At 41.1% G+C, this 14,498-nt stretch overlaps 1 protein-coding gene across 1 annotated transcript in view; it reads right to left on the reverse strand.

Annotated features, from left to right (window-relative positions):
* RSU1 (Ras suppressor protein 1) overlaps positions 1-14,498 on the reverse strand; it is a 203,154-nt gene that overhangs the window by 99,705 nt on the left and 88,951 nt on the right. Inside the window, exon 8 of the mRNA XM_045008255.1 lies at positions 5,467-5,599. Coding sequence (XP_044864190.1) covers positions 5,467-5,599 — 133 coding nt within the window. The remainder of the gene's footprint in view (positions 1-5,466; positions 5,600-14,498) is intronic.

Raw genomic sequence — 14,498 nt, forward strand, 5'->3', positions numbered from 1 at the left:
AAGGCAGGGGGCTGGACTCGATGACCTTTCAAGGTCCCTTCCAGTTCTAGGAGATTGGTATATCTCCTATTATTTATTATTATAATAGACACCACAATGACAACAGGAAAATCATTCCCCTTTCTGAAGCAAGTATAAATGGACAAAGAGCAATTTCCATATACGAAATGATCAAGCGATCATGATTAATGCCCAAAATGTACTCAAAGAACAGCCTCCTGAAGAAACTACATGAAGAACGCTAGCAACTAAACCCATCCCCAGTCCTCCATCTTCTGCTTATCTAGACTTTACCACTTCTTTATCAAGTCACTAATTATCTTAATCTACTACTGACTTGCATCAGAGGCTTTTAATTCTTCATAAGAGTTTCATTCACTGTTTTGTTTCAAACATTTATGCCTGTCTGTACTTGCCCGAGTATATTATAACCACTAAATCATACAATCCATCATCTCTTTGTCACTATTCTAGACATAAAATCCTGTGAGAATGTGCTTACAACACAAAGGTCACTTTGAAAGTTGACTAGAGACATGAATAAAAAATAAAACATTTAGTTAAATCCTTCAAAGCAATGAGGCTGCCATTACCCATTACAGCTTAGAAAAAGGGTTTTCAGCTACTTCTCAGGTACTCACATGAGACCACACATGGTAGTTTAATTGCAAGCACAGGATAAACAGAATCAGTGCCCAAATTCAGCCATTACCTGTACTTTCAAAAACTATAATTTTCCTGGTCTTTATTCTTTACAGCCCTTACTAGGCTGCGGGCTTGGCTTAGTGGCCATATTTCCATCTGTGACCCACAAAGATAGCTCTGCTCAACGGGCTCACTGCATTTGCTAGAAATTGACCAGAGCATGACATATTACCCACCTGTTACCACAACTCTTCCCTCAATAATGAGGGCTGAAGCATTACCTACTATCATTTCTCATGAAGTGTAAGAAAATTAAAAGGAGATGAAAGACCCTACTAAAAAGAGCAGCTGAGTTGATTCATGGTGGCTAACAGGGTCCTATTTGGACAAAAATAATATGATTCCTAATTTTGTATTTGGTGCCTACATACCATCTTGAAGTATTAAAAATGTGCATATAGGAAGGCACGTGGATAGACATTTTAACCATAGGCATATACATTCTTCAGATGCATCAGCCTTACACATCAGGTAGTAACTAGGGCAAGTAACTACGGAAAGGATGAAAGATGGAATTAACACTAAAAAAAGTTTGCTTTAAAATGGCTGGTAGCTGTGAGGAATCAGGGCCTGCAGCAGACTAGTCTCTAGGAAGACTCGTCAACACAACTGGCCTGCAGCAGGCTGCCAGATTAGCCACGCAACCTGAATGGCTGCAGAGGTCAGCAGGCTGGCTCTTAGCGATGCATCTTGACTGGCTGCAGAGGTCAACTCAAGCCAGCAGCAGCTCACTGCCTTCTCAAAGCTCATAAAAGCCACTGTTTCTGTTCCTGCATTACCTTGATCCTGCTGATTCAGCCTTACCTCTGTCCTGCCCCTGCCTTGAACCCCTCATGGCCTGCTACCCTGCTTGCTCCAGTTTCTGACCTTTGGTTTGACCCTTGGCCCTGAACTCCTGATTACAGATGCTGGCTCAAAACCTGGTTCTGGTACTCAGTTTCTGCCTTCTGATTTGACCCTTCACTTTGGCGCCCAATGACTGACTATGACTGACCACTAGGCCTTCTGTCTGCTCCAGCCACTAGGCTAGACTGCTCTCATTCTGGTCAGCTGACACATGGAGAAGCCCTCGAATTGGGGCCAGCGGCTCTCAGTGCTAGCACTGACCCTACCAAGGCCCCAGCGGAACTGGCAGATGCCATCAAGAACCTGCAGTCGCAAGTAACCACCCTGTAATCGCAGACTGTGGCCCTTTAGGCACAGATTGCTCTGCTGGCTTCTCCTGCTCCACTCCTCCCTGAGCTGAGGATTCTACTGCCCAACAAATCTGATGGAGACTGGGACAAGTTTTGGGGATTCCTGCACTAACGTCAGCTCCTGTTTCTCCTATGCCCCCCGACCATTCCCCACAGACCAGACCTCTGTGGGGCTCATCTTAAATTTGTTGACTGGGGGAGCCTTGGCCTGGTCTTCCCCACTCCTGGAACAGTCCAACCCCCTCTTGCAACAATTAGAGGAATTCATTCAAGCTATGTCCATCATCTTTGGTGATCCCAAATTGGTGCAGACCAACAAGACAACCCTTTAGGCCTTATGACAGGAGGCCAGCCTGTAGCCACATACGGGGGAGGAAATAGCTCAGTGGTTTGAGCATTGGCCTGCTAAACCCAGGGTTGTAAGTTCAATCCTTGAGGGGGCCACTTAGGGATCTAGGGCAAAAATCAGTACTTGGTCCTGCTAGAGAAGGCAGGGGGCTGGACTCAATGACCTTTCAAGGTCCCTTCCAATTCTAGGAGATTGGTATATCTCCAATTATTATTTTTTATTTTATTTACTGCTGAATTTCATTGTTTGGTTTCTGACACTAGGTGGAATGACATGGCACAGCACCACCATTTCCACCTGGGGTTAAACGAGGAGGTGAAGGAGGAGCTTTCCCAGGTGGAGCTTCCATCCAGTTTGGACAGCCTGATTGAACTGTGCATCAAAATCCAGGTTCACCATGCAGAGTGGCATCCTGAGCATACCTCAATTTTCCAGAAGCTGCCATCCCCCAAGCCTCTGACACCCCAGGCACATGGGTCTTCCTTGGCATCAGAGCTCATGCAGGCCAACGAGGTTCACCTGCACCTCTCCAACTCGGAGAAGCACCAACCCTGGGCTTTAAGCTTTACCTATATTGTGGGGGAACCAACCATCTTGCCTTGATGTGTCCAGTGAAGACTCAGGCAGAACCAAGGCCAGAAAATGCCAGATCCCCAGCTCCATACAGATTTCAGGCTGCTAATACACAATTTCTTCTCCTTCCTCAAAATTATGAGAGACATTATCTAAACAGAATAACTTCTTTTGTAGCAAATCACCCATTTAACAATGATGCTTTCTATCAGTGTACAAGTTAAGCTGTCTGGGTCTATCAAATACTGTAAGGTAATTTTTAAAGTTTTCTCTTGGTTGAATGATCCAGTGGAATCAAAGAGTTCAATTTTGCATATGGTTACAGACATCTTATGGAGGAAATTACTACACCTACTTCTCAGCCTGATGATTTGCTTAATGAGAAAAAAGGTACAGTACCTTGAATATTCCTGTGAAAGGAAAAAAAGGTTGGAGGAGGAGAAGCAAAAGCCTACGATTAGACAGAAGAGAAATCTCATCAGGCAGAAATTAGTTCACACATCTTTTATGTTCATAGTTAGTTTGCTCTAGGATATAAAATGTCACTTGACCTGTTAACCTGACTGTGCCACCTCTTACAAATTACACCACACGAAATCAAATGCAAGTCAAAAAAATATGTCTGCAGCAGGTCATATCTAAAGGAAACAGGTTGGGAGAGGGGGGAACAGAATCTCTCTCTCTTCCCTCCACCCGCCCCACGAGTCTGGGCAGTCTCATTATTGCAGGTTCTCTAACAAAAGTTTTCAACACATGGTCCAAAAATAATTCATTTATACACTGAAAGTTTAAAGAAACATTTTTTCTGTTTATTTGCATGTGCGTATATTTTGCGGTTATGTATTTTGGTTACATTAAGAACGGTTTCATACCAGTGCGGGAGCAGTTTAATGTCTACACAACTCTAATATTGTTTCTCTGAATTCTCCCTTTATTGCAACACCACAATAGTAACTGACAAAAATCTGCACATAATTCTGAAAGGAACTCGCCTCTGTTTAACTTCTCATGGTAGAGTAAACATATTAAAGCTTTAATTAGGTCCTTGGAACTCCACAATAGTTCTCCAAACATCCATGAATGTTTTTGTTAGTACTGCATTAAGAATTCCTTACCTATGTTACTCACTGAACAGAAATATAAAATTACCACCAGAGATTGCAAAAACACATTAACAAATATATTACAGCATAGAGACCAATCTGCTGGCACACAGGATTTTATAAAAAACACACTCCCACCTGTGATCCTATTCAGCTAAAATTCTCTACATGACACTTCAGCATAAGTCTATAGAAGTCACTGCTGGATCATTTATAAAATTCCATCCAGAAGCTGTACTTGTCAGTCCTATACTCTGTATCCCCTTTATCACCACCTGTAACACTTTGCTTTTTTGTGGATTTGTTTTCACTGGTTGCTGATAAAAGTTGTCAGAGAGGCATTTACATATTTTTATGGAAAAAACACACCACAAGTTATAGAGTTTCCCTCAGTTTTGATTTTTGGAACAAAATATCAATTTTAATGCATGATTTCAGTTTTTTGCTGCATTATTTAATATTTCTAAAATCAGTTGTCAGAGTTTTAAAGCCTGATGTAACTCTCTTGCTTATTGTTCTAAACTAATTGTGGACTGGCAACATGTAAAAGTCTTCAACAAGAACATCTTTCAACCCACTGACTCGGATAAACTTTCCTAAACAAAAACATTTATCATTCAAATCCATTCCCTTCACAGCTAATCTCAATGTATGATCACCACCACCAGGTGAAACTATTTTCAACAAATACCTGTTTCAATTTGTAAACCGCTGTGGCAAATCCCTAAAAGTATTACTCCTAACATGACTTGCCAAGCCCTGCTCTTGTAAGCCTACCATCTTTCCTCAATGAAGTTTATAAATTGACCACCAAAAGCAGGGACAGTGTCATAAGAACAACATAAGAATGGCCATACTGAGTCAGATCAAGGGTCCATCCAGCAGGGATGTGAACCTAACATGTAACGATCAAGTGATCTCTCTCCTGTCATCCATCTCCACCCTCTGACAAACAAACAGAGGCTAGGGACACCATTCCTTACTCATTCTGGCTAATAGCCATTAATGGACTTAACCTCCATGAATTTATCTAGTTCTCTTTTAAACCCTGTTATAGTCCTAGCCTTCACAACCTCCTCAGGCAAGGAGTTCCACAGGTTGACTGTGCGCTGTGTGAAGAACTTCCTTTTATTTGTTTTAAACCTGCTGCCCATTATACATATGGATAATGTATTTTCCTAATATGGATAAGCCATACTTTTTTATTCAGAAAATTGACCCATAAGAAAGTAAACATTTAGCAATTTACAGTGAAATGTGTATAGAGCTGCATATTTTTAATTAAAATCAAGCTATTGTGTAGGTTGTGAAACCACTAAAAAACGTTGCTGGACTTGTTTTGAAAATTATGGAGCAATGACTTATTATATACATTTTTATTCCATGCACTTACCTTAACAGGAAATTATTTAGTAAGTAACATTGCAAAAATGTTCTATTTTCTTGGTTTCCATGCTTGGTGCACAATCAAGCTGCAAGGACTTTGTCAAATGCTCCATAGTAAAAGCTATAACATAATACAATAAAGATCAATACTTACTACTTATATGTTTCTGAACGAATATATTCAAAAACATGAGACACTCCCAGCTGGAACTGATCTGCTATAGGGGTAACCCAGGGATTATTCTCTGCTTTGAAGACTTGTTTTTGACCAGTCAAATCCAAATTACCTGAAAGGGATTAAACAAAAGGGCATGTGAAAAGGAGATCTCTTATCCTAGACAAATTACTCACTGTATAAAATTATTTTCATGCTCTGAGTCTGACTACCCAGTTAAAACAAATGCCAATTTTTTCAGGCTTAATATGACGAAGAGGCGGGCATATTAGCTTCTGCCATGCTATATAATACGGATGTAGAGCCAAATTCCACCCTATTTACTTCATTGGTGTTGGAGTACTCACAATCAGGATGAATTTGGCCAATGAATTTTAAATTTAAGCCTACTATATTTCAACACATTTCACATTTATTCATCAAAATAAATCTTAAAAACAGGACTTAATAATGCATAGGCCCTGAGCTGGCCTTCTGCACAGGAGAGAAATTTCACTTATTTAGCCCTACTACTACAACAGGTGAGAGATTAGAATTTGGGGGCATAAAAGGACCTGCTAATTTATACCATTAAAAATAATCTTGACCTTGAAGGAGGACTCCACAGCAGTATTCCTGGTCACACTGCGTAGCAAGAATGAACAATGGCAACACTTTTTTCCATAAGTAGGGCCCAATGGTGCAGGTTATTTCTGATATCACTACCACAAGCCCAAGTCTAATGAAAAATCTCCAGCTGGTGTTTTTCCAATACTTTAGCTTGTGCAACACCCTACAGCTTATGTTGGTTATAGCCATCAGTCCAGAAGACAGAAATTCATACCTATAAACCTGCCAATATGGCTATTTTGATAACAAGACTTGAGATTTATTAGAAGTGTCACTGATTTTTCTTTTCCTAAAGTTCTCCCTCCAGAAAGGTAGAGAAGTACACCCCTAACTGAGATTCCTCATAAGGAAACATTATGCTATATTCCAGTTTCATACTGAGTCATTCTCCTAGCTATACAAATCATTATCTGCATTCCCTAAATTAACTGTTCACACATACATTTAAAATTGCAACAACATTTTGTAACATTATGGATGTCATGATCAGGGAATATAAAAACAGCTGTGAGAAAGTAAAAAACTGTTGTAGATGAAGTGGGAAAATAAAAAAAAAATAGCATTTTTCATCTAACCTAACTATGCAGTGTAGCCTGATTTGGGGTGTGTTAGTAATGTTTTGGCCTGCAGGTCTCTTGCCTTACAGCCAAACTTATTTTTAATATAAATCTATAAGCCGATTACATCAAATATTCAAATTTATAAGAAAAGATATATTTATACAAACAAGCAGATTAATTCTTAGGGCTACAGTAGCTTAAAATTAAAGCATCAAGCCTGGAAGGCCAGCCTAACCAAGCTGTTACCTCTATATCGAGTAAATATGTGCTTATTTTTCAAATTAATACCATTTGTATATCTAGAGTGAATGTGTACATATGGATGTAATAGCATCTACAAGCTGTCTCTTGGCTGGCTCGGTTAAAACCTCACCATGCTCTGCATTATGTTTAATCCTTAATGCGCTCTCTCTGTGAAAAAGGGTTATCATAATTAGAGTAAAGCTAGGCCATTATACTGTGTGAAAAGATGACACTTGTCTCATATTAGCCTATCAACAAGTTACCATTACCTCAGCAAAGCTCATCTGTCAGCTGTCTGAGATCTGTTCTGTTTTTAAGTAATAACATGTAGGAAGCATTTCGCCCCTCTGTCAGTCAGGCAGCAATTGCCCTAACTGCCTTACGCTTCAGTGCTTCTAGTGAGGAGCCTCACACCTACCTCCTTTATTAGAGGACTCAGCAGCATGTGTGTTCTAACAAGGATCAGGCAGCAGGATTAAGCACTGTGACAAAGAGGACCTAATAAGATAGAATCTATGCTGGCTGGCTCAAAGACACAGATTCACACTGTTCACTATTCAGTTTTAAGGCGCAGGCCACTAGGGAAGCAAGTCAGCACTGTGATTACCAGTAACCCTCTGACCAATGCTACTATGAAGATCATACATCACTCAGAGGCTTATTCTGCAATTGCAAATTGGACTTTCCCATTTTATTACCTGCAAAAGAACCACATACATTTCTCTCCAAAGCCATCAACACAATGAGTGCTCACTTACAATTATAATTCTGTAAGCAGTACATTAAGATAAAACGATCAATCTGTGTACAACTTATATAAAACAGTTAAATTCAGGAAGATAAATTTGGCCCCATTATAGGGCAAATGCAATTTTGCTTATGGAAGTGGACTATACATTTCCAAAAATCTCACCAGAAAGGTCCTTAGCTGAGCATTCCAATACCGAGTTGGTTCAGTAAATTACTGTCCATATCAAATAACCGGGGGAATGCTGCCTGAAACTCTCACCTCCTCACTGTTGTGTTCCTGCTGTAGATTCTTAATACCATACAGATCATTTACATTGAACCAATTTAAAAGGAATGACATTCTGCTGAAACAGAAGAGGTCTTACAGAAAAAGGAGGTTTCCTAAACAAAATTAATTTTTGATGCATTCGTTAAAACAGGGGCGGCTCTAGGAATTTTGCTGCCCCAAGCAGGGCAGGCAGGCTGCCCTCCGCGGCTTGCCTGCGGACGGTCCGCTGGTCCCGCGGCTTCACCGGACCTCCCGCAGGCGTGTGCGGGAGATCCGCCAAAGCCGCGGGACCAGCGGACTGTCCGCAGGCAAGCCGCGGAGGGCAGCCTGCCTGCCGCCCTCGCGGCGCCGGCAGAGTGCCCCCCCGCGGCTTGCCGCCCCAAGCATGCGCTTGGCGTGCTGGGTCCTGGAGCCGCCCCTGCATTAAAAAGGGCATCACTCAATTTCCTTCTTCCTCTCACTTTGAAAAGAAACAAAACAAAAAAAAACCAAACAAAGAAACAACAACAACAACAAAAGAGACCACATTTAGTTATTTCATGTTATGGAAGTTGGGGGTGGGGCACAAACTTATTCGGGAGATTCAGTAAGCTCATGAGTCTATAGCTCCAAACCAGGAATAAATTCCACCCTTACTATGAGAGCTGAGGAGGAGTTTCCCTTGGATTCGCTCCTGGCAGAAACAGGGCAGCTACTGCTGGGCAGGGGGAATGGGAGTTCAAATGTCACAGATTTTCTACTAAAGGATCCAGGAACCAACTATGCTGCTGTAGAATGGGAACTAGTAACCCTCCCATGCTCAGGGCATTGAGCAGCAAGAGACCAGGTGTTCCCAAAGACAGTGAGTGAATCAAGGAGGTCTGTCTGTGAGGAGGAGGAGGAGAAAGGATGGGGCACTGAACATTAAAATCCCTACCCCAAAACAATACATCCACCAGACAGAGAGGGGAGCCACAGCTAGCACATGAAGCACAACAAGCAGACACAGGGGGTTGACTAGATCCATCCCACGCCCTCCTCCCGTTCTGAAATGGAGATGGAAGGAATGAGGGCAATGCACAGAACGCTTTCACCAAAAAGGGCATACAAGCTAGCAAGGAAGAAGCGGTTTTACTGATGCAAAATTGGACTTCTGGTACACTACAAAAGTCACTCACAAACATATATAGGCAGGCTTGGAATGATTAGATTTTTTTAAATCAGTAAATTTGGAAAACGTCAATTTCACCACACACACAAACTGACCAAAACAGTATTTCCAAAGATAACAATTGAAATGTCTAGATAGGCAAAGTAAGGCATTCCAGTGATTTAGACTTCTGAATTTTGTAACCAACCTATGGACTAGCGAATGAATAGTAAAAACATGCACTATTTGCCAATTTAAGGATATTTACTTTGTATATTTTGACATGGGATACTGACAATTTGTGTTTTAATGATTTATAAAGCTTTACTTTTTGAATCTCAATGTCTATTGTTCTTAAATAAATGTCTGACACCCCCCCACACACAGTTTCCCACAACAGTAAAAAATTAAAATAGATAGAAATATATGCTTTAAAAGGATCAATAATTGTCAAAAGTATAAAAACAAATATCAAATTCTGCCAAGCCTAAAAATACGCGCATGGACAATGTTGCAGCCATAAATGTGTTTATACAGGTTACGTTCACAGCTACAGTATTTGTGAGATCTTACTTCCCAGGGCAAGGGTATGTACCAAGTAGGATTCAAAAGTGACACTGAAAACGACTAGAAAGAATGGCCCTGACTCTGGGCCCTATTCTAGCAGTGCAAAGCAGTTAGAAAGCTGGCAGATTTGGTCCCCTGAACATTCCCCCTGCCTAAGGGAGGATTCCTCAACTGTTAGTGTTGACACAGCAGCTCTTATGCCACCACCCCAGCACAGGGGGCACAAGCAGGGGAAAAGGGTCATGGCAGTTGTTCTCCTATGTGCATTTTCAAACCGTACTGTACGTAGTATCCCAAAGACTTCAGGAAGTTTTGATACTGCTGTACTAAGAAGATTACATCAAATCCCTCTGATATTTTTAGCACGTTAAACACAAAATTGCATCTGGTAAAAATCCAGTGCTGCAGAATGAATCACAAAAAGTAAGTGTTGGAAATTGCTCTTATTTTTGTTTTGTTCTTTCCGACTACATCAATCCATTAAAAAATATCTATACTTTATCAAAGAAAATTTAGTATTCCTAATATACTGCTATTATGGTGTAATACAACAGGCCTGTGATTCTCTTCTCAGCTATGAGTGTAAATCAGAAGTAACTGGAGTCAATGATGTTACACTGGGGCCTGGTCTACACTAGGAATTTACTTCAGTATAGCTATGTCTCTGAGGTGTGTGAAAAATCCATACTCCTGAGAGGTATCTATACCAACCTAACCCCCAGCGTAGACCAGCACTAGGTCGACGGAAGAATTCTTCCGTCGACCTAGCTACCGTCTCTTGGGGAGGTGGATTACCTACACTGATGGGAGAAGCCCTCCCTTCGGCGTAGGTAGTGTCTACACTGAAGTGACACAGTGGCACAGCTGTAGTGTTTTAAGTATAGACATGCGCTCACATACATATAGTCTGAGAGGACAACGAGGTCAAATCTGTTTCTAAAATACAATAATGCCACTGCTGGACCTGCCCTTCAAATGCTTTTCAAATTATGAAATCTGAACACTTAAAAAAAGATTTCCCTAAACTATACCTACGTACCCCATTTTACAGCCCAATTCACTTCCTGATTGGCAGCAAAATGCCTGAGGCCTGGTTCTCCATTTGCCATTTACAGCTTGTTAAAACGAGTGCAAAGTGGATGTAAAATGCTATCAAATAAGGATGGTAACATTTGACGTCCCTTTACACAGGTGTAAAAGACAAGATCTGAGGAGAATCAGGCCCCTCATTCTGATCTTATTTACAATGGTGTAAATCAAAAGTAACTTTAAAATAATTGAAGGATCAACGATTGCTGGCTTGATATCTAAGCAGCATGAGAGTGCCAACAGGCAGAGCTCCAGATGCCCTGCCTGAACTCTGTGGGAAGGAGAAGGGTCCCCTTTCTCTGCTTCTGCTCCTCCTCCATCTTTTAGGGCTGGGGACCTCAGAGTCAGTGTTTCAAATCCACGAGGACGCTATGTGGCTCAAATCCATGAGGATGACAGGAGGAGGGTGAAAATCCAGGCTCAGCAAAGTCAGGAAGGGAAAAGAGTGGAGCTGAAGGTGAAATAGGCAGCTGCTTTATTAGACCGCATGCAGGATCAGAGAGAGGAACCTTCCTTGCTAAGAGGAATACACTTTGTAGCATTCCTTACAATAAGTGGCCTTTGTGTAAGTCTGGGACTTAACTCATCCCCATACTAAACTAGTGTCTTGACCAGCCTTTGGTGAAACTCAGGGATTTCACTACTGAAATTAAGAAAAATGCTCTGCTGCTGCTAAGGCACCTCCACCTCAGGAATGCTCCTAAAAAAGAGTTACAAACCCAAGGGTTGTAAAGTAGAGACCCCCCAGGGGCTAGAAAGTTTTAGGGAGGATACAGAAAGACCCAACAAATGGTAATATAGATAAGATAAGCTCTGATCAGGGAATTCATGCTGACCATCTGCATGAACAAAGGTGGTCATAAATAAGTTACAATTTGGGCATGAGAGATAAAATGTAAGAAAAGACTTGAGCAGGGAGGAGGAAACATGGGGGCCAGCACATGATTGGTTAAATTTTGTTACTTAGGAGGTATTGGACAATGTGATAGGTTTAGTAGAGTTAAAGGTGGTGGCTAGTTTTACTTATATAATGTAAATGAAAAACAATGCTCCTTGGGAACCATCTCCAGACTGCAGTTCAATATCAAGCTGTTCTAACTCTCATCCCTTTGCATTACTATGACATGCAGAGGCATTGCCAGGAAACCCCAGATGAGTGGATCTTGACTGGCCACTGGGTGAAGTCTGCCTGTATACTGGGAGTGGTGAACATAATAGATTTGCTTGGCATATGTATTCTGTGTGTGCATGCTAATAAATAGATGTGTAGAACATAGCTGGGTACTAGTTTCATTGGGAAAAGGCTCCGCAGACCCGTACAGCCCTGAGGGTAAGGGTACATGCCTTACGTCCCAAGCCCTTGGAAGGGAAAGGGTGGAGGTGCCTAAATTGACCAGGTCACGCCTTGAGCCCTCGCTAGGGTTGAGGGCATTTATGGTACCTAAAGATGAACTGGAGACACAAAGTTTGGCTTGAGCTTTTACCGTTAGCAAACCTCCAAAATAGCTTACTGCTATGCCTAGCATACTCTGCTACCCTGAACATCCCCCGTGGAGCTATACAATCCTCTGGCTTACTAATTGCCACCTGAAGCTATAGTAAATGGACTTGTTTAAATATTCAAAGTTTATTTTTCTACAAAACAAAACAATTTATTCTCACACTTTGATCTGTGCTGGTTCATTTCACTGCAATGACTCAACTGGTCATTTGTCACCATTTACATTCATGGCGTTAACCACCCTTAAAAGTATTAGGTAATTTTTTTTCCCCTTAATTCTGATGGCATAAATTGACATTGTGTGAACATTCACAGACTGCTCGAGTATCTGCAAAAGCTCACCAAAACAGAGAATGGATTACTACACAAGCAAATCTTGATTTCAGAAAATAAAGTGGAAGACAAATGTGATTGCCAACTATCATGCTGATCAGTATTGTCTCACTGCTTTCTTGTGCACCTTCTGTTGGCTGTATCCAGCAGTTGTCTGTTACCTTAGAGCAGTGTTTCCCAAACTTGGGACGCCGCTTGTGTAGGGAAAGCCCCTGGTGGACCAGGCCAGTTTGTTTATCTGCAGCATCCGCAGGTCCGGCCGATCGCGGCTCCCACTGGCCGCAGTTCACTGGTCTAGGCCAATGGGAGCTGCTGGAAGCAGCGGCCAGTACATCCCTCGGCCTGCGCCACTTCCAGCAGCTCCCATTGGCCTGGAACAGCGAACTGCAGCCAGTGGGAGCCGTGATCGGCCGGACCTGCAGACGTGGCAGGTAAACAAACCGGCCCAGCCCACCAGGGGCTTTCCCTACACAAGTGGCATCCCAAGTTTGAAAAAACTGCCTCAGGGCAAGGACTCTCCTTCTGTTCTGTGTTTGTACAGCACTAGCACAGTGGAGTCCCAAGTCATGATTGGGACTTCAACTTGTTTGTATTGAGAGTGCCTGGAAGACCAAAAGCAGCACACACTTCTTACTCCACGAACTCCAAGGAGCATTTATACTACTTTAAAAATAATAGCTGTTTTAAAGTAATTAAACAATTGTGACATTTTAGAAGTGAAAGCTAGTATTCAGCCTAGAAATGTATCCTGACTGAAATGCCGACTCAACAATTCTGCTTAATGGGTTTAAATTATCCCTAGTGAAGCACCATTAAGAACCACAGAGTTATACCAGGGATAATTTTTGGCTCTATACCACAATCTCGCTAACTTTTTTCTGTTTGCTCCCTCCCCTCAGCACTCCTTCCTCCCTTTCCTGCAATAGGCTACTCTATTGTCCTCAAAATTAGTCCTTATGTGTTAAAACACAAATTTTTCTTATAGGTGGCATTAAGACTGAAATTTAAATGTTCTTTCCATTACAACTCAGAGGACACTCTCTATCACACACAAATGTGAGAAAAGAAATTAATTTTATTTTTTTATTTAGATATAAATACCCCTGAATCCAATTTTATTAAAGGCTAAGTAAGGGATCAACCTACTACACAAAACCTAAACTTCAGTTATATGTAAAAATGTGTCTATCTTGGTTTGTTTTAGCTTTGCTTTACACTCTAGGCTTTATAATTTTTATTACTTCTGGGCCATGTTCTTTTCTTTCAATAGCAAGAGAGGAGTTGGCATAAGTGAGGGGTGGAAGAAGTATCCTGAATACTATGTCATAAAATAGGTACTGAGATAATTAATCGTGGATAATATGAATATTAAGTTCCGTTTAAAAAAAAACAACCCATAACTAGTTTGTATTTCAGGAAGTTTTATCAAGCAAGACTAATTTTTAAGAAAGCCTGAATATTTGCAGGATGTGGATTAATAATTTATATTTACATGATGCTCTATGAAGGGTAAGAGCAACTCTGATTTGAAGCGCTCCCCTTCTGAAGGTTTAGTAACAGAAGAGATGGAGAAGGGTTATTATAAAGTAGTAATAAGACAGCTCCATGGAAAGATTCCTTCCACATAAACTGTGTGTGACTCAGTCTTTTCTGGCATTAGACAATCAAAATATTCAATATGATAAACAAACCTATAACTCCATGACATATGTCTAAAATATACATTGCTCGCTAATGAGCTTCTAATCATTAAAAGAAAATACCACCTACTAAAAATGAAGTTAGATTGAAGCACCTCCAAAAGATGAGATGTGGTGAGATTACATATATTGTTATGCTTTTGTTATTTTGCTCAAAAAATCTTTTATTGCAGAAGTTACTGTCATTTGGATTCACCAACATTTTGGAATAGGAGTGGGCATAATTTCTGTTTAGCCTGAAATTTCCTCAAACTGACCTGAA

The sequence above is a fragment of the Mauremys mutica genome, chromosome 2 (assembly GCF_020497125.1).
Source record: "Mauremys mutica isolate MM-2020 ecotype Southern chromosome 2, ASM2049712v1, whole genome shotgun sequence".
In the NCBI taxonomy this organism is placed as follows: domain Eukaryota; kingdom Metazoa; phylum Chordata; order Testudines; family Geoemydidae; genus Mauremys; species Mauremys mutica.